Source organism: Cnephaeus nilssonii (genome assembly GCF_951640355.1).
Source record: "Cnephaeus nilssonii genome assembly, chromosome: 4".
Classification (NCBI taxonomy): Eukaryota; Metazoa; Chordata; class Mammalia; order Chiroptera; family Vespertilionidae; genus Cnephaeus; species Cnephaeus nilssonii.
Window position 1 is genome coordinate 10,418,610 of NC_137075.1, and position 19,222 is coordinate 10,437,831.

Here is a 19,222-nt window from a genome sequence, read left to right on the forward strand (position 1 = left end):
CAGCACAGCCATGGCGCAGACACTGAGCTCGTGCCACTGATCCGACGCACCTCAGTGTCCCGCCAGCCCAATCAGCTACCCCGGCCAACCCGAGTCCCGCCCCCCTGCGCCTCCTGGCCAATCATGGGCATAGCGAAGGTACAGTCAATTTGCATATTTGTCTATTATTAGGTAGGATTCATTCAAAAGAAAAAATTCTAAGAAAAACAATAGAGCTACCAACATGCAGATCCTTCCAATTGGGTAACAATGGTAATATCTGAAAGAATATGTATAACTGAGTGATGTGAAATCATTATTTTTTTGACAAAACTTGTTTTTCATCTTATATTCTCTTAATGTTACCATCATCTAATCCCTCTTCCTTTCATATCCAATCACCAAGTTTTGTCTATTTTACCAGGCACATATTTCTCAAATATGACCCTTCTTTTTCACTTGTGCTCCAACATAGGCACTTATTACACATTTAAGATACAGTAATAACTTCTCTTTCCTACTCCCAGGTCCCTAAACCAGCTTCTACCATGTGGCCAGAATAATCTTTAAAATTAAATACAACAATGTCACTTCCCTACAAAAAGAATCTTCAATGAGTCCCTATTATATAAAATAAACTAACTAAATAAAAAGTCCTTAGCACAACATTCAATCCCTCTGACTAAGCTCTCTCCTACCTTATCCCTAACTATTGCTTTACAATCTAAGCAATTCCAGTTGCTTAAGTCTTCCTCTCAAATTGAACAAATTGGCTCCTTTCTGTAGACTCACTGCATATGAATAATTATCATGCATTACACTATAAAATATCATGTGCTTGTGCCCTTAGTAAGTTGTGGGTTTTATGGAAGCAACAACCAAATTGTATTCATTTTATACACTCCTAGAATTTGCAATATAGTAAGAATTTTTATTGAAAATATAAAACACTATTTTTTTCAAATTCACTATTAAATATCTTTCGGGCACATACTTTGGTTGCAGGTTCCCTGGCCCTGGTTAGGGTGCATGCAGAAAGCAACTAATTCATGTGTATATCTCTCATCGATGTTTCTCTGTCTCTCCCTCTCCCTTCCACTCACTTTTAAAAAATCAATGGAAATATATCCTTGGGTGAGGATTAGCAAAAAATAAAAAAATGTTTTGAGGTGACATTGGTTAATAAAATTTTACAGGTTTCAAGTGTACAATTCTATGATACATCATCTGTATATTGTACTATTTGTTTACTACACAAAGTCAAATCTATTTCCATCTCCATATATTTGACTCCCTTTACCCTTTACTACCTCTCCTTCTTTACCTCTAGCAACATCTTTTGAAATTTACTATTGTATAATTTTATGGCTATGAGTTTTTAAACTATAAGTCTCAAAATGTTAATGTATTTAGGAAACCTCATAAAGGCATCCATATATAAAAGATCACCTTCAATTTTCTGCTGTACATTTTCATAACTTAGCACTGCTTCCGGTGGACTTTCACTTTCCCTGTTAAAATGTCAATAAATAAAAAATTTATTATCAAAGAATAAGATTATTAAATAAGAACTGGAATATATATAGTTTGTAAAATAAAATTTAAGATGTTCTTTAACCTTTATTCACAGACAATAAAGTAAATTATTAGCAAGTAAATAGGTCAAACTATGTAATTCTATAAATTCTATAGATATACCAACAATATTAACAACAAAAATAGCGAAAGTAAATTGGGTAGAAGCATGAAATTTCTTTTTGTCAATTATTATTAATGGTGTATACATTAAAAGTACAAGTTTAAAGTCAAAATACTTTGCTCAAAATTTGTTTTACCCACTTATTATGTGACCTTGGGTACTTAAGTTACTTAATCTCTCTGAGCTTCAGTTTCTTCATCTATTAAAACGAAAGTATTAGAGTACCTATTGAATAAAGCATTTGTAAGGACCAAAGGTAAATATAAAATTACAAGGAAAATACCTAGCAAACATCAGATAATTACATTTCAGGTATTAATATTAATATATGATTAGAAACTAATTTTGTGCCTCACAATAGATAGCTCAATGGAATATATCTGAGCCTCTGAATCAAGGCTCTATTATGCAATTTCCATTGGAGCCAAATCATGTACCACTACCTTTATTCATTTAAGGATAGTCAGTGATAGATGGAGCTATCAATAAAGTAATTGCATAATAAATAGTAGCCCGTCCCAATTATAGGTACTTTCTATTTTAACACTATAAAATTAAAAGGTTTGGTATATGTTTAATGCAAAAAAGTTGTTTATAAATGTTAATTTTTACTTAGATAAGTTACTATACCAGGTGTGATTAAAAATAACAGAATAATAGAGGAACAAATGAAAAAAATATTCCATGGAATGAAATAATTAACATTGTTAAAATGTCCATACTATCCCAAGTGATCTACAGATCCAATATAATCCCTATCAAAATTCCAATGGCACTTTTCACAGAAATAGAATGCAGACTGGTATAGCCACTGTGGAAAAGAATATGGAGTTTCTTCAAAAAATTAAAAATTGAACTGCTTCTTGACCCAGTGATTCCAACTCTGGGAATATATCCTAAGAATCCCAAAACACCAATTCAAAAATATATAAGCACCCTTATACTCATTTCAGGGTTATTTACGATAGCCAAGATATGGAAACAGCCCAAGTATCTATCAGCAGATGAGTGGATAAAAAAGCTATGGGACATTTACACAATGGAATACTATGTAGCTGTGAAAAAGAAGAATATCTTACTTTTTGCAATGGCATGAATGGACCTGGAGATTATTATACTAAATGAAATAAGCCAGTCAGAGAAAGCCAAATCTCACATGATTTCATTTATAAGTGGAATCTAACAAAATAAATTGACAAAATAGAAACAGAAGCATGGATATATGGAACAAACTGACAGCTGATAGAGAGGAGGGTAAGGGGAGACTGGATGAAAGAAAGTGAAAGGAATAGCCAAAAAACACATATGTAAAACCCATAGACACAGACAACGGTGTGGTGATGGCCAGAGGGAGGGGGCCAGGGGAGGGTAGAGCTGGGCAAAGGGGAGAAAAATGAGGACATCTGAAATAGTGTCAACAATAAAAATTAAGTGTTTTTTAAAAAGAGAAAGAATCCTAAAATTCATATGGAACCAGGAAAGAGCCTGAATAGCCAATTTTTCAGAAAAAAATTTTAAAAATTGTTTATTTGAAACTATAAGTCTCAAAATGTTAATGTATTTAGGAAACAGCAACAAAGCTGGAGAAATCTTACTTCCTGATTTCAAACTATAGTAATTAATGCATTGTGGTATTGGCATAAAAAATACATACAGACCAATGGAACAGAACAGATAGCCCTCATGCATGCAGTCAATTCATCTTTGACAAGGATGCCAAGAATACACAATGGGGAAAGGATAGTCTCTTCAATAAATGGTGCTGGGAAAACAGAATATGTATAGGTAAAAGAATTAAATAGGACCATCATCTTACACCATACACAAAATGAACTCATAATGGATTAAAGGCTTAAGTGTAAGACCTGAACCTATAAAACTCCTAGAAGAAAGCATGTGGGGAAAACTACTTGAAATTGGTATTGGCAATGATACTTTGGGTATTAAACCAAAATCACACCCAACAAGAGCAAAAATAAACAAATACAATTGCATCAAATATGAAAGTTTCTGTACCCTGAAGGAAATAGCAACAAAATGAAAAAGAAAGCTACAGAAAAGGAGAAAATATCTGTAAACTAAATACCTGATAAGAGATTAATATCCAAAATATATGAGCAGCTCATACAAATCAATAGCAAAAACTAAATAACCCAAATTTATAATCGCAAAGAAATAGACAAATAAATAGACATTTTCCACAGAAGATATACAAATGGCCAACAGATTTATGAAAAGGTACTCAACATCACTAATCATCAGGGAAACACAAATCAAAACCACAATGAGATAGCACCTCAAACCTGTGAGGGTGGCTATTATCAAAAAGACAATAGATAAGTGTTGGTAAGAATGTAGAGACAGGGAACACTTGTACACTGCTATTGATAATGTAAATTGATACAACCTTTTTGCATAACAGTAGGTTTCAAAAACATTTTTTAAAAAGAACTACCACCATAAGATCCAGCAATCCCATTTCCAAAAAAGAAAATCTATCTCCAAAGAGATATCTGTTCTCCCTTGTTTACTGCAATATTAAAACTGCCAAGATATGGAAACAACCTAACTTACAATAAATGGATAAGGAAATGTGGCAAATATATACAATGAAATTTAATCAGCCATAAACAAAAGGAAATGTTGTTATTTGTCACAACATGGATAAACCCAGCGGATATTATGCTAAGTGAAATAAGCCAGAGAAAGCAAATGATCTCACTTATATGTGAAACATGAAAAAGTCAGACTTTTAGAACCAGAGAGTACAATAGTGGTTTCCAAGGGTTGGGGCATTGGGGAAATTCAGAGATGTTTCTTAAAGGGTACAAACTTTCAGTTATAAGTTGAATAAATTCTAGAGATTTTATGTACATCAGTAGTTAATAATGCTATTATTGTATTGTATACTTGAAATTTGCTAAGAAAGTGCATCTGAAGTTTTCTCATCCCACACATATACACACACACACACACACACAGTAACTATGAGAGGTAAAAAAAATCACTGAACATATTCTATAATGATTATTTATTCGTCTATTTATTCCAAGACAGCTAACCCTCAAATATCAAAAATCAGCATCAACAGACAATGGGAGTATCATTGTAATCATTCATTTGAATCTTCCGCCAAATGGGGGTGGGGGGACAGGGAAGGGGGTTTTCTCAACTAAAAAGTAAGAATTTACTTATTGGAACATGCCTTGTTCTTATGCAATTTTAAATAATTATGTTTATGAATAATAAAATATTTAATTATACTTTAGTTTTCTGCCCAATCATACTAAAAAGAGTAATTGAAATGTAGCTAGTATGACTAAGAAATTGTTTTTTTTAAATATAGTTTATTGATTTTTGACAGAGAGGAAGGGAGAGGGATAGAGAGTTAGAAACATCAATGAGAGAGAAACATCAATCAGCTGCCTCCTGCACACTTCCTGCTGGGTATGTGCCCACAACCAAGGTATATGCCCTTGACCGGAATCGAACCTGGGACCCTTGAGTCCACAGGCTAACGCTCTATCCACTGAGCTAAACCGGTTAGGGCAGAAATTGGTTTTTAATTAAATTGAATTTTAACTTTATTAGCCACAAAAAGGCTAGTGTCCACTGTATTAAATAGTACCAATTCAAACTATTAAAATTTTCAAATAGGTACAAACTGACTAGACCTTCTGATTTGACTTAGAAGTTCTACATATAGTATATCTAAAATGTTATCTTACATTTGTTACTACTTACATACCCACTCTTGTTTTCAATTCTATTAACTCATATTTTACTTACTTGGGCTTAGAGAACATGACTTTTGAGGGGTGTTTAGATCCTTTAAGCCGATTTTTCAGTTCTTCAAGTTTTTGCACTTGCTTAACTACTTGTGCAATGCTTAACGTGACTGCTTTATCAGGTACTGGAAACTCTGTTTCTGAAAAACTTTGATCTTTACTTATCTAAAACAACAAAATTAGCAAAGTACTTAGGAAATAACACATTTTGTCCCCGTACCTCAAAGAAATATCATTGTTTCATTTATTGTATCTAAATAACTTTATATTATTCCTACCCATAGCTATAATCAAATACTAATATTTTACAAAATACTGATATGGGCAATTACCTAGCAACATAATAACAGCTAAGTGTTGACTTTTACATGTCAAAACTCAAATCCAATATTCTTATTATTATTTTAACATTTATGAATTTTAAGCAAGTGCAATATAATTGTAGCAGCATTAAATGCAATTCAAATTATTTACAAGAAATTTAAAGTAATAACTCCCTCAAAATCCATTATAAGAATACTATTATTGTGATAAATTATGACAAGATACAATAATTTGTTGTCAAATGTTAATATCGTCTACTACTAACTCTGAGAAGTTAATATATAAAGGTCTAAAGAGCTGGCATCCCTCAGTCTGCGTGGGGAAGACTGAGACCCATTTGAGTGTCTCAAGCCTTTTGGAATACACCAAGCTACAGAGTAATGAACAGTTGGGAGACTCAGCAAATCCCACTATATAAGACTAGAGGCCCAGTGCATGAAATTTGTGCACAGGGGAGCCTCCCTCAGCCCCACCTGCACCCTCTCCAATCTGAGACCCCTCAGAGGATGTTCCACTGCTGGTTTAGGCCTGATCCCTTTGGGAAGCTTTCTGGCATACCACCCTGTGGATAGCTTCCTAGAGCAAGAAGTGCAGCACCTCCCTGCAGGATCAGGCCTAAACTGGCAGTTGGAAATCCCTCTCACAATCTGGGACCACTGGCTCCTAACCGCTCACCTGCCTGCCTGCCTGATTGTCCCTGACCACCTCTGCCTGCCTGCCTGCCTGCCTGATTGCCCCTAACCACCTCTCCCTGCCTGCCTGATAACCCCTAAATGCCTCTTCCTGCTTGCTTTATCACCCCTAACCCCTCTGTCTGCCTGCCTGATGCCCCTAACTGGTACCCTGCCAGCCTGATCACCCCTCACCACTCTCCCTTGCTGGCCTGATTGCCCCTAACTACTCTCCCCTGCCAACCTTATGGCCCCTAACTGCTCTCCCCTGCTGGCCTGATCGCCCCTAACCTCTCTCCCCTGCCAGCCTAATTGCCCCCTAACCACCTCTGCCTTGCCCCCCGCCACCGTGGCTCTGTCCAGAAGGACATCCGGTCTATCTGGTCTAATTAGCATATTATCCTTTTATTAGTATAGATAACAGATGATAATCGGTATTCTAGGCAGTAAGTCTATTAAAAGAAATTTCAGCAAGAAAAAACACAATAAAAAAAAAAAAAAACCCTAGGTACAGAAATAAGCAAGAAAAGTGACAGTGAAATCAGAAACTTTTGATAGGACCTAGGCAAATAGAAAAGTAAAAATCCAGGCTTCACTAGTTAATTCTAGCTTTGGGGATTTAAAAGAGTCTTAATTTTAGTAATGGCTATTTGGATTGTATTAGGATATAAACATCACAAGTAAATATAGAGCTATGTATTCTAAGTCTGAGATTGGGAGATGCAGAACAAATGGAAAAGAAGCAGAAAATGTATGGAAACCCTATGGACAAAGGCAAAATCATAAAGAAGAGGACACCAATCATAAATTATTCTAAAAAGTGGTGTAGCAATCAGCTACACTTATCAATTTACTGTGTCTCATCTAAAATCCATTCTTCATTGTCCTGCTTATAATGAATGTTTCTCTTTTGATAAGTGGCAAGTGGTAACCTTAGTTAGTAGAGGGTTATAGGCACTAGAAAAAAAAAAGAGTTTTTCTTTTTAGTCCTCCTCTCCTCTCCTCTCCTCTCCCCTCCCCTCCTCTCCTCTCCTCTCCTCTCCTCTCCTCTCCTCTCCTCTCCTCTCCTCTCCTCTCCTCTCCTCTCCTCTCCTCTCCTCTCCTCTCCTCTCCTCTCCCCTCCTCTCCTCTCCCCTCCTCTCCCCTCCTCTCCCCTCCTCTCCCCTCCTCTCCTCTCCTCTCCCCTCCTCTCCTCTCCTCTCCCCTCCCCTCCCCTCCCCTCCTTTCCCCTCCTCTCTCTCTCTCTCTCTCTCTCTCTCTCTCTCTCTCTCTCTCTCTCTCTCTCCCCTCTGTCCTAGAGCAGTGCACAGTATATACTTAGCTCAACAGCACCACCCCCATGGGTGGCTTCCTGGCAAGGTACCTGGTAGGGCACAATCTCTTGGACAGCTTCTCCCAAAACTGCTTATCAAAATCCACCACCAGTACAAAACTTCCCTTTGGGAAGCTTTCTGGCATACCACCCTGTGGATAGCTTCCTAGCAAGAAGTGCAGCACCTCCCTGGAAGATGGTTTTTCCCAGCACCACAGAGGATGACTTTTCCAGTGTACCCAATCCCATGTGCAGCTGCCTAGAGTTCCAATTCCACCACCATGGCACCCCAGCAAACTTCTTGACCTCTGAGGATAACAGCTGCTTCTTCTTCACAAGATCTGGATCTTAGCCCTGGATTGGGGGGTGGAGGTGGTAAGGATGTGGGTAATCAAATTTGTTCTTTCCTTATCTGCTCCAATCCTAGAGGTAGAGGCTGTTCCCTATATCTTTTATCCCTGTATTCTCTAGAGTTGTTTTTACTTTTTTTGCAGGTATTCTTCTGTTTTAATAATTTTCTGTGCTAAACTTCCCTATTCAGATTACTGTGTCATTTTTGTCTGTTGATTTGGCCCTAATTGATACATTATATTTCCCAATAGGGATTAAATTTAAACATAAGTCTTTTCAGGTAGAGAGATGATGTCACAAAACTAAGGAAATATGGACAAGACAGTGGGATTGTCAGCTATTAGACTTTATCAAAAAGATCTGGAGGGGACAGGTTCCAGCACAACTCTGAAGCATATAGGCTACATGCTTATACATTTCTCCAGTGCAGTTCACCATACACTCTGAATTTGTCAACATGAATCTCTATTAATACAACAAGAGCACAGGCATTAACCACACCAGCATGTACTAACAATAAAATGTGTTAGCAATAAAAACAAAATTATTCCAAGATCCTCAAATGTTAACATGCATAATAATCCTCTATGAGAGCCTATTAAAGGAGAAGATACCTAACCAACACACAACAACAAAAAAAACTAATTCAGTAAGTCTGATTTGGAGCTCTGAAATGTGCATTTGTAATAAGTATCTTAGGTGATATTTAAACATGGTCTATCAATTATACTTTAAGTAACATTCATTGAAAGGCTCAAGATAATACAAATACTCAGAGAATGTATCATATACACTTAATTAAGAATGTATCAAGTAATTGTGGGTTGAAACACTGAAAAACTTGGAATCCAAAATCAGAAGTTTAATTGTATACTGAAAATTCCTCCCGGTGAGTATGAATTCATAAATCAGGATTTTAAGCATATAGTAGATGATGGATATTGGCACATAGGTGTAGCCATTAGATACAGAGTAAAGTAGACACATTTGACAGCTATTTAGGACATAAAATTAAAAAGATACAGATTTACCCAGTTGGATAGTATTACTACCACTCACTAAGACAGGGAACACTGAGTTTAGTAGAGAGAAATTTTATTTTGAGCCATTGGGTTTGAGGTAGAATAATCTAGTAGGTTAATTAGACACATGTCTGGGGTTCAGAGCAAGAGCCGTATATTTCTAAATTATCATCATAAAGGTAATACTTGAGTGAGGGAAAAATGGCATTATTGTCTAGGGCAGTGGTTGGCAAACTCATTAGTCAACAGAACCAAATATCAACAGTACAATGATTGAAATTTCTTTTGAGAGCCAAATTTTTTAAACTTAAACTTCTTCTAATGCCACTTCTTCAAAATAGACTCGCCCAGGCCGTGGTATTTTGTGGAAGAGCCACACTCAAGGGGCCAAAGAGCCGCATGTGGCTTGTGAGCCACAGTTTGCCGACCATGGGTCTAGGGAGGAAAATTTGAAACAAAAAAAATTAAAAAAGGAAGACAGGATGAAATCTTGAGGCACTCCAGTATTTAATGGTTATATAAAGGTAACTCAAAAAAAGGAGACCACCAAAGAGATAAACAAACAAGCAAAAAAGCCTGAAAAGTATAATTCACAAAACCCAAAGAAATAGTGTTCTACAAATAAGGAAGTAATCAATAATATTAACTATAGCCAATGTAAAGAAAATCACCTATTGAATTTAGCAACATATAAATTAAAGAGAATTATGTAGAACTAGAGGCCCAGTGCATGAAATCATGCATGGGTAGGGTCCAGCTGGCCTGCCCTGATTGGGGCTGATCAGAGCCGGGCTGGCCTGGGGGAGGGGCTGTGGGTAGTTGGCCAGCTGGCTCCACCCCCAATTGGGGTGGGGGGCCACCAGGGGCAGGGACGGCCAGGAGGAGGGGCTACAGGAGGTTGACCAGCAGGGGCTGGCCACAGGAGGTCAACTGGCCAGCCCCAGCCCTGATGGGGTGGGGAGCCGATTGGGGCCTCAGTGCGCATCAAAGCAACTGGTCATTCCAGTCATTCTGGTTGTTCCAGCATTTCGGTCACTTGGCTTTTTTTTTTTTAGTTACCGTATTTTCTGGCGTATAAGACGACTTTTTAACCCAGGAAAATCTTCTCAAAAGTCTGGGGTCATCTTATACGCCAGGTGTCGTCTTATAGGGCAGGTGCTGAAACTTCCAAGCCGGACTGGAGAATCTGCGGTCCCCGCATACAGTGCGGGGGAGCTCAAAAACGGCCGCACTCTATTCATTTCAATGGAGCCGGATGGAGACCGCAAGTGTCTCCAGTCAGCTCCTTTTTGTGTCGCATACAGTCTCCATCCAGCTCCAATGAAATGAATGGAGTGCGGCCGGGTGCTCGCTGCATACAGCGGGGATGCGGCTGCGGCCGTTTTTGAGCTCCCCCCCCCCCCCCCCCCCCCCCCCCGATCGTATGCAGCGACCGTATGAAAGCAGCAAGGGCGGCGCTGTACAAGTACAGTAGAAGAAAATCCACTCACCAGGACTCGTGGAAAGAAGTGACTTAACGCGGTCCCGATGATAAGGTGAGGGGGCGCTTCACCGGGAAGGTGTAAGTGAAGGGCAGAGCAAGCTGCAGGCATCCTGGATGCCCGGGGTATGGAAAAAAGAGATAGAGCTGTGCCCAAAAAAAACACGCCTCTTTCACCAGTCTGGCCCGCCCTTGTATCCTATTACCGTACCTCCTTCTCTGTCTCTCAGGTCTTGCTCCTGAGGACTGCAGTGTAGCAGTGTTGCTAACTCACCAGGGACTTGCCCAGCACTTGCTCTCTCTCTATTGTTTGTTATCTTCCTCCTATCATCATCAGTTCCAGTTTTGTTGACAGCTTAGAAAACAAACAGCATGGCAGCTCCCATGTGTTTGTCTTATCCTTCCTTTCAGCTTTAGAGTGAATTAGGAAAAGTTTAATCCACTTGCACTGTTTTATGTTTACATGTTTGATGACAAACAGCCTTACGTTTATAAGTGACAGTTTTCCTGCAGGAAAAACTTCAAATGCTTATTTGAATTAAAATTACCATATTGAAATCAAATTTGAAGTTTTTTTAATTTTTATTTGGTGTGCGTTGGAAGAGGGGTAGTCTTATACGGCGAGTATATCACAAACTCTATATTTTAACTGGAAAAGTTGGGGGTCATCTTATACGCCCAGTCGTCTTATACGCCGGAAAATACAGTACAAAAGGAAATTTATTTCAAAAGCATAAGGAAACATTTACTTTTTAACGATGTGATAAACAGATGTCTTGCAAAAGAAAAACAATCATAACATGAAGTTTTTCATTCAAATTTTTAAAGCAAAAGTAACCTAAGTTGTGCATTATTGCCTTAGGAAAAGGAAGGGGAACAATGAGGTGGCAAAGGAAGAAACACAGTCAACTCAATATCAAACTTAAAGTACAGTCAATTCTGCTCAGCTTTGAGTTTACAAATATTCTTTAAAAAATAAAAAGAGGAAAAGTTACACTTAATGTTCAAATTTATGTAACTGTAGTCCTAATTCAGTTCCTATACTTGAAATGGCTTTCAGCCACCTGGTCAGTTTTCAAATAGCAATTCCATATTCCTATGTCTGTTCAGATTCCAAGGGAGCTCAGGTTCAGCTCATTGTCTTTTGAAATGTTTAAATTATTGCCACCACTCCATAATCAAACTGACGTATTTCTTATGCTCACTTATATAATTCCAGTCTTCAAAAATATTTATCCCATAAACATGTGCAGTAATTCTAACAAAGCGATTTTGGTTTTTCCCCAATGTAAGGGTAAACAGTAATGAAGACACTGCCATTGGAATTACCATTCCTCAAAAAATATTTCAAACTACTAGAAAATGTTATTCAGACATTGGATTTGAGTAGCAAAGTTGGGGAGGGAATATTAACTGTGAAACAAAAATATATGAAACATTCAAATGCAGAGCATAGGACCTATGCTACTAAAAAAGCCCATGACATTAAACACTCAACAAACCCCCCATCTGTTTTTTAACCTAAAGATTATTATTGGCTAACTTATACAATAATTTTGATTAATAACCTGAGAAGTTAAAATCTTCAAAGTGGCAAAAGCAAACAGAGAGCATCCCTTATTATTGGTAGAACATGTTATCAACTCACTTTTTCTGGATTGCCCTGATTATTCAATTCCCAAATTCTAAATTATTCTACGTCATCTTGTAGAAACCTATATACACATCAGATTCAGTATTTTGGCTGTATTTCTCCAAAAGGGATCACCAAAATCATCTTTGAAAAATGAAGCCTTTGTTTATTTTCAGTTTTAAATAACAATAATCATGAAAGTGCAACGGACTCAAAGTCCCTCACTACTGGGAAGAAAACCTAGGTAACAAGTTAATAATGGATTCAGCCTCAAAAGGGTAATCACCATGTCAAAGATTACCTGTTCCTAGAATTTTAAAAAATGATTTATGTTGTATAGTCAGCATGCATATATATACACACACATACTGTATATCTTATGTATGTATGTTTGTATGTATATTATACATACACATTTCTATTCAAATAGTAATATCCCATATTCAAAAGCTTATTATCAAAATACTAGAGGCCCAATGCATGAAGATTCATGCAAGAATGGGCCTTCCTTCCCCTGGCTGCTGGCACCACCTTCACTCCGGCTGGATCCGCCTTTCTGCTCCCGCCCAGAGCCACCTTTCTGCCTTCCCACACTGCCCAGATGCCCAGAGCGGCTGGGGCGGTGCCTGTGTATACAAATTAACATGCCATCTTTGTTGGATTAATATGCATACTCGCTCCTGATTGGTTGGTGGGCATCATGAAAATATGGTCAATTTGCATCTTACTCTTTTATTAGTGTATATATGGAGAAGAGTTAAGTAAGCAGTGCAAAGCAGCTTACACTGGCCTAAAAATGTAATACTTCTACATTTAAGTATTTTGCTCTTAGTACATTAGGTAGTAATGCTGAACCATTGCCTAGCAGCTTTATTTAAAAGAAACACACACACACAATGAAAATCAAATGTTAAAATTGACCATTACTCTTCTCTATATATTGAGGGGAAAGAACAGAGGGGAGAAGAAAATCAGTAAGCTTTCAAAACTGATCAGCTTTACCAGTTATCAGAAATAGAATTTCATTATATTTTAGCTTTGAATAGCTCTCAACAAATTATTAAGATTCACAATATGAAGTCTGAATAATGATGATATTGCATAAACAAGATTGCCCACAAAGTATCCAAAAATATCGCTGTGGTTTTACCTTGGACACAACCATGGTCTGTTACAAAAGTAGATCATACATACAAAGGTATAAATAACAATAAGTTTTTAGCTGAAGGCAGCAGTCCTTTTTAAGGGACATCCCCAGCAATCCAATGAGTAGTAGAATTTAAGTATATTAAGCTAGTGATGCTGCTGAAGAATGTGATGTCTTATTCAGTAGAGACTTACCCAACTATGATTTATTTGTGCTTCCTAACCTGGGCCACCTCTACTTCCCCTGAGGCTCCTCTCATAATTAAAGTTGCCCAAATTGCTGCTATATTTCCCACTAGGAGAATTATAAATCTGCCTTGCATCTCTTTTTGGTCCTGCTGGAGATTTCTTGGGTGGCGATCCAAAGTTGTATCTTCGGTGGCTCTATTTTGCCCAATTTCAACCTTCTGTACACGTTTCCAGGATAATGTTACTGTGCTCTTATAAGAGGGAGGAATGTGGAAGAGATCCTTGATTAAAACATTGATGTTATTTGTTGTTTTCAATGCAACAACTTTAATCTGGTTCTTCTCTGTTTTTAAGGCCTCGCCTGTTTTACCCTGGAGAGCCAAGCGAAGTTGTCTGATATAAACCTGCAGGCCCCGTGCAAAGTACTGCAGCCTAATTTTGTAATCTTTAAGCTTTTCTGCATCCAGTTTGGTTGTTAAGAAATCTGGAAGTTTTCGGCCAAACTGGTGGAAGCTGTACAATAAACATTCCACATAACTGAATTGCAGCTTACTAGGTTCTTCATTACCAGCATTCTCCCCATTTTCTGCTTCTTCTGGAGGGAGAGGCATGTACTCCAATAACTTATCAGTTTCCTTAAATTTGTTTCTAGCTTTTCCATGTCACCACAAAATTAACTCATTTCCGCCAACAGTTTCAATACCTCCAACTGTATATTCAAGACCCTCCACTTGAGTAAAGGAGCTGATGTTAGGTAGAACCTGCTCACAGAAGTAAGTCACAAACCTTGTGAAATGCACATTTTTAGAGAAGAGGGGTACCGCCTGCCTAGTGCACTGTAAGAGCTGGTCCACACAGTCAGGATCTGACAAGTTGAAGGTTTGTTCCAGGTCAACCTGTTCAGCTACCAACTCTACAAGTTGCTGTCTTCCATTCACTGTCTGTAAGCTCTTTAACCCAGACAGTATCTCCATGAACAGGTCATATTCTTCACCAGTCACATCTTCTAGGGCCTTTTTGGATTCAGTTAGTGTAAGTTCCTCTACTTCCTTTGTTAAGACTTCAACTGGTAAAGTCTTAAGTTTTGTAGAAAGGAATTTGATTGCTTGTTCTCTAACAATGTCTTCTACTTGAAGGATTTGGCTGAAAATAAGCCACCTAAAGTCCCTTTTGCATCCATCTTAAATATACTTAACAGGGCATTGTTCACTAAGTTAAATTCTGCAGAGTAATCTGTTTGCAAAAGTTGGGTTAGAATATCTGCCACTTGGGGAAGATTTTCTCCAGTGGCAAATTGAAGAAGCTCTTTAATTGTTTGCCATTTAATTGATAGACATTCATCCTCACAGAGGTCTAACTGTGCGTTGACAGAATCAGCCAATTCTGGAAAATGCTTAAAGAATTTTGGAATACTGAGCTGCTAATCTTTTTTCCTTAGTACCACCTTTCACACCATCCAATATCACTTGATAGGCATCTTTATGCTGGCCCACTTGCTCTGTGGCATCAGCTAGGATGCCATAGTTGTGGTAGAGCTCCTCTGTGGTCGGCATGGTGAGTGACAAGCCGAAGGCTTGCTCCTGTGGTCATCATTGTCCTCGCCAGCTCCACTGCCACTCCCGAAGTCTTGGCTTTTATATAGAGAGAGGCCCAGCACACAATTAAATTGTGCGTGTGTAGGGTCCCCTAGGCCTACCCTGCCATCAGGGCTATGTCTTCTGCCCTGCAATACCTCACACACTCCACAGATGCTGCCGGTACCCCACCCCACAATGTCTCGCATGTTCCACAGATGCTGCTGGCACCCCGCGATGCTCCAGGGACGCTGACGGCACCCCGCAGCTCTCCGCCAATACTGCCTGTGCCCTGGGGTTGGGTGGGGGGAGGGCCCATGAGGTGCTCCAGCACTTCCTGGTGACTGGTTGTTTGGTCGTACCACCGTTACGGCATCACAACCATAGGCCTTTTATGATATAGATGGTTTCTATTATGGGGACAAAATCTAGTCTGGGTAGGCTGAGAAATGCTTTTTATTTTTTAGGATCAGTCCAGAGAAGTAAAACCCTTTTATTTTCACTGTCCAAACATCAGTCAATATACTGGGAGAGCCAGAGGAAGCTTTTACAATAGCCTTGCCTCTTGGGCACACTGCACATGAACACTTCCATGGGGCCAGCATTCAGCTCCTTCAGGGTCACATTTCCTTTCCCTGTGATCTGTTCATAAATACCAAATATCTCATGGAGTTTTTATTCACTAATTGCATCTGCTCTGCCAATTTTGTTACCCAAGATAAGGATTGACACATTGACTATTGTTTCATCACTCATTAAAGCATTAAGTTCAACTTTGGACTCCATGACTCGAGGATAATCTGCACAGTCCACCAGAAAGACAATCCCATTAATTGCTGGGAGATAACTTTTCCAAACCTGACATGCTTGCTCATGCCCACCAATATCAAAAGTTGTAAAAGTCATTCCAGCAATTGTCAATTCTTCTGATGTTGGATGTGTAATGTTGGAACATGTTGGCCACATCTTTCATCTTTGAGCATGTATAGAAGAGTGGTTTTGTCTGCATTGTCCAAACCCAAGAACACAAGTTTCCCAGATTTCTTGTAGAGTCCTAGGAACTGGAGCACACTGCTGAATCCATTGTAGTTCCTCTCAAAGATGAAGGACATTATTAATGCTTACTATGGCCCAACAGGCTCCTCTGGCAGGCAGCTGTGGTAGGCAGCTTCAACCCTGCTCTGAGCACAGCCCAGCAGCAACCGGGACCACCAGCAACTCTGAGAAATGCTTTGACAGTAAGAACAGAGTATGTAGTAAATTGATACCAAGAATTAAAAAAAAAATTAGCTGTGAACCTATAAAGTATGGTCTTTAACTGAGCTCTTAAGCCTTTATAAATAATACATTTAAAAACTTGAATATTTTTATTTCACACACCCCAATTTGGCTCTTTCAATGAAAAAGTGCCCAGATTAACCTCTTCATTAGGTGCCAGTTTATGAGTTAACACTTTTTAAGAAAAATTCAACAAGTTTCATCATTCCTAAACTATCTGCAAGGTTTTTTCCTCCTCTCCTTTATAAAGTTTGGTTGTTGCCTTTCTTCCCCAACAATAATCTAATAAGTATTTCCCTCAAATAAGTAAATTTTCATAAAAAAATAGGTTTTATTTTTTATTTTTTTATTAATTGGAGTGACATTGGTTAATTAAATTATATAGGTTTCAAGAATACGTACCTATAATACAGGGTCTATATATATCATTGTGTGCCCATCATCCAAAGTCAAAACATCTTCTGAAGGGGAAGAAAAATGGTGAAAGAATAGACAGATGGGTCCTGAGCCTTGTCCCGGAGCAGAAAGAAAGAACAGCTGAGGGTCTCACGGGGAGTATTTGTTGGTGAGTTAAGGGACAGCTATACTCCAGGAGAAGGTGGGGGACTGCTGGACAGGGTGCCCCTGACCGGGCAGCCCCCACTGATGCTGAGTCCCCTCCCAGAGCTACGGGCTCAGAAGTGGAGACCACGCCATCTTGAAGGGGAAAGTGGATGTTATTGGAAGCTTGAAAATCTACAACTGCGGCAACCACTGAACAGCTGCAAGCCCCAGAACACCGGTCCCCAATTGGTATAAACACGTGGATTCAGAGGAGCTCTACACTCCAACATGGAAAGACAACATTTTGCCTGGGATAAGGTGAGGTCTTTGGTCCTGGTGGGACAGAGAAACGCGCGCACTGCGGGAACTGGAGGAGCAGGGGAAGTCTGTGCCTAGAAAAATCCGTGGCTGTTGGGGCTGGTGTGATCCGTGAATGAGGAAGGGGGTCCTCAGAGCTGCTAACAGAAGGGATCTCTAAAAAGCAACCCATTTTGATCTGACGCAAAAGGACAGCCTAAAAATTTTAAAAGTGTGCCGGCTGCTTAGACCCAAGGGGGAAGGGGGACTGCGCAGACTTGCGTGCAGCCCTGTTGTTCGCACACTTGGGCTTTTTCCTCTTCAAATCCTTGCTTCTGATTACTAAGCCCAATATATAGGATCACCCAGTTAGGGACACCCTAGGAGACTGCAGGGGAAAGTTGTTTTTCTGGAACCTGGGGATCGGAGTGGGGAGTGACCGTTGGAGAGCCAGCTCTGGGGCAGCCCACTTCCACAAACCGGTATTGAGTGCCACAGGGAAAGCAGGATCTAAGCACAGGATAGAGAGTCCATATAGACCTGGAAGTCAATCCAGAAACACTGCCACCCAGGGGCTGAATCACAAATTGACTCTTGTGTAATCAAAAATAAAGGAATACGAGAAATTAAGACACCACCTACTTAAAAATCAGGACTGGCTTACAACACTGAGGAGCAGTGGAACGCAGGGAACTGCAATACTGTCCTGACTGGGAAACAGGCATGCCAAACAGAACAATAGAGGAAGTGAATGACCTTCACTACTGCACATTTTATTTTTTATTTTTTTTATGTTTGTTTTTTTTTTATCTTTTACTTAGGAAACGAATTTTTTTCTTTTTCCTCACTTGATTTTAACTTTTTAATTATTACATTTTTATTTTCAATCAGTATTATTACTACTACTATTTTACCTTTTTGTTTAAAAAAAAAGTGTCATTTTATTTTCTCTTTATTTTACTTTGGGATTAGTGCTCTACCTTCTATTTTCATCTTTCCTTTAGCATCATTTTAGTCTATCTCAACTATACCTTTATGCCATCACTCTCTTCCTAACTTTTTCCCTTTGGTGTCCTGTTTCTCTTACCCTTTTCCTGCTTTAGATTTTCCCTAATCTTTCTGTTTACCCCTGTTAAAATTTCACACTACTTATATAAGTAATTTCCAATCCACTGCTCCAAGTCCATACTCCCTTCTCTGTCTTTATTATCCATAAAATTGTTCTTCTTTCTGTCCTTCTGTAGTTGTTTGCTTGAATGTTGATTATACCGATTTTTTATGCTTTTTTGTGAAATTCTTTTGCTTATTCTTTTTTTGTTTTTGTTTTTTTTGTTTGCTTTGTTTTTGTTTGATTTCGCTTCTGTTTTTCCTTGCCTCGCTTGATATTAGTTGTTGTTTATAGTTTGTATTTATCTCCAGGTACTTGTTGCTGGCATTTGTTGGGATTAGCGGCTGCTCTAATGGAGTTTTCTCCACATATACATAGTTGGTTCCCCTTTTCTTTCTTTCTCTCTTAATTTTTTTCCTTTTCCCAATTACATTTTGGCACTCCCCTTTGTTTTCTTTTTCCTCTTCTTCGTTCTCTCCTATTGCCTAATTTGCTTTTCTCTGGTGGTCACCTTTATTGGGGGTTATCAATAGCGTGAATAGATTTCTGTTCAGTGCCTTGTGTGTTGTACATGGTTGTGTTGCATTTTGTGCCTTTAAATCAATGCAGGAGAGAAAGAACTACATAACCAGACATCTGGGGAAGAGAGACCATGGGGAGAAAAAGAAACAGCCCGCATATGAAAGAAAAGTAGGCATCACCAGAAAAGGAAATAAAGAAATAAAGTCAAGCAACCTGTCAGAGAAAGAATTCAGAGAAATGGTCATAAGGTGGATGAAAAGAATAGAAGACAAATTCGACAATATGAGTAAGAACCAAGAGGAAATG

General features: G+C 38.7%; 1 protein-coding gene and 2 pseudogenes across 3 annotated transcripts in view; all 3 read right to left on the reverse strand.

The window, feature by feature from the left end:
• The window catches only part of LOC307097523 (coiled-coil domain-containing protein 7-like), a gene marked incomplete at both ends in the record, with an annotated part of 279,504 nt that overhangs the window by 191,557 nt on the left and 68,725 nt on the right, over positions 1-19,222 (reverse strand). Inside the window, 2 exons of the mRNA XM_079767665.1 lie at positions 1,429-1,490; positions 5,468-5,631. Coding sequence (XP_079623791.1) covers positions 1,429-1,490; positions 5,468-5,631 — 226 coding nt within the window. The remainder of the gene's footprint in view (positions 1-1,428; positions 1,491-5,467; positions 5,632-19,222) is intronic.
• On the reverse strand, positions 13,625-15,147 carry LOC307097525 (apoptosis inhibitor 5-like; annotated as a pseudogene). Its single transcript has one exon. The product of its transcript is annotated as an apoptosis inhibitor 5-like (transcript).
• On the reverse strand, positions 15,682-16,280 carry LOC307098105 (small COPII coat GTPase SAR1A-like; annotated as a pseudogene). Its single transcript has 2 exons — positions 15,921-16,280; positions 15,682-15,803 (listed from the first exon to the last, which is right to left on the reverse strand). The product of its transcript is annotated as a small COPII coat GTPase SAR1A-like (transcript).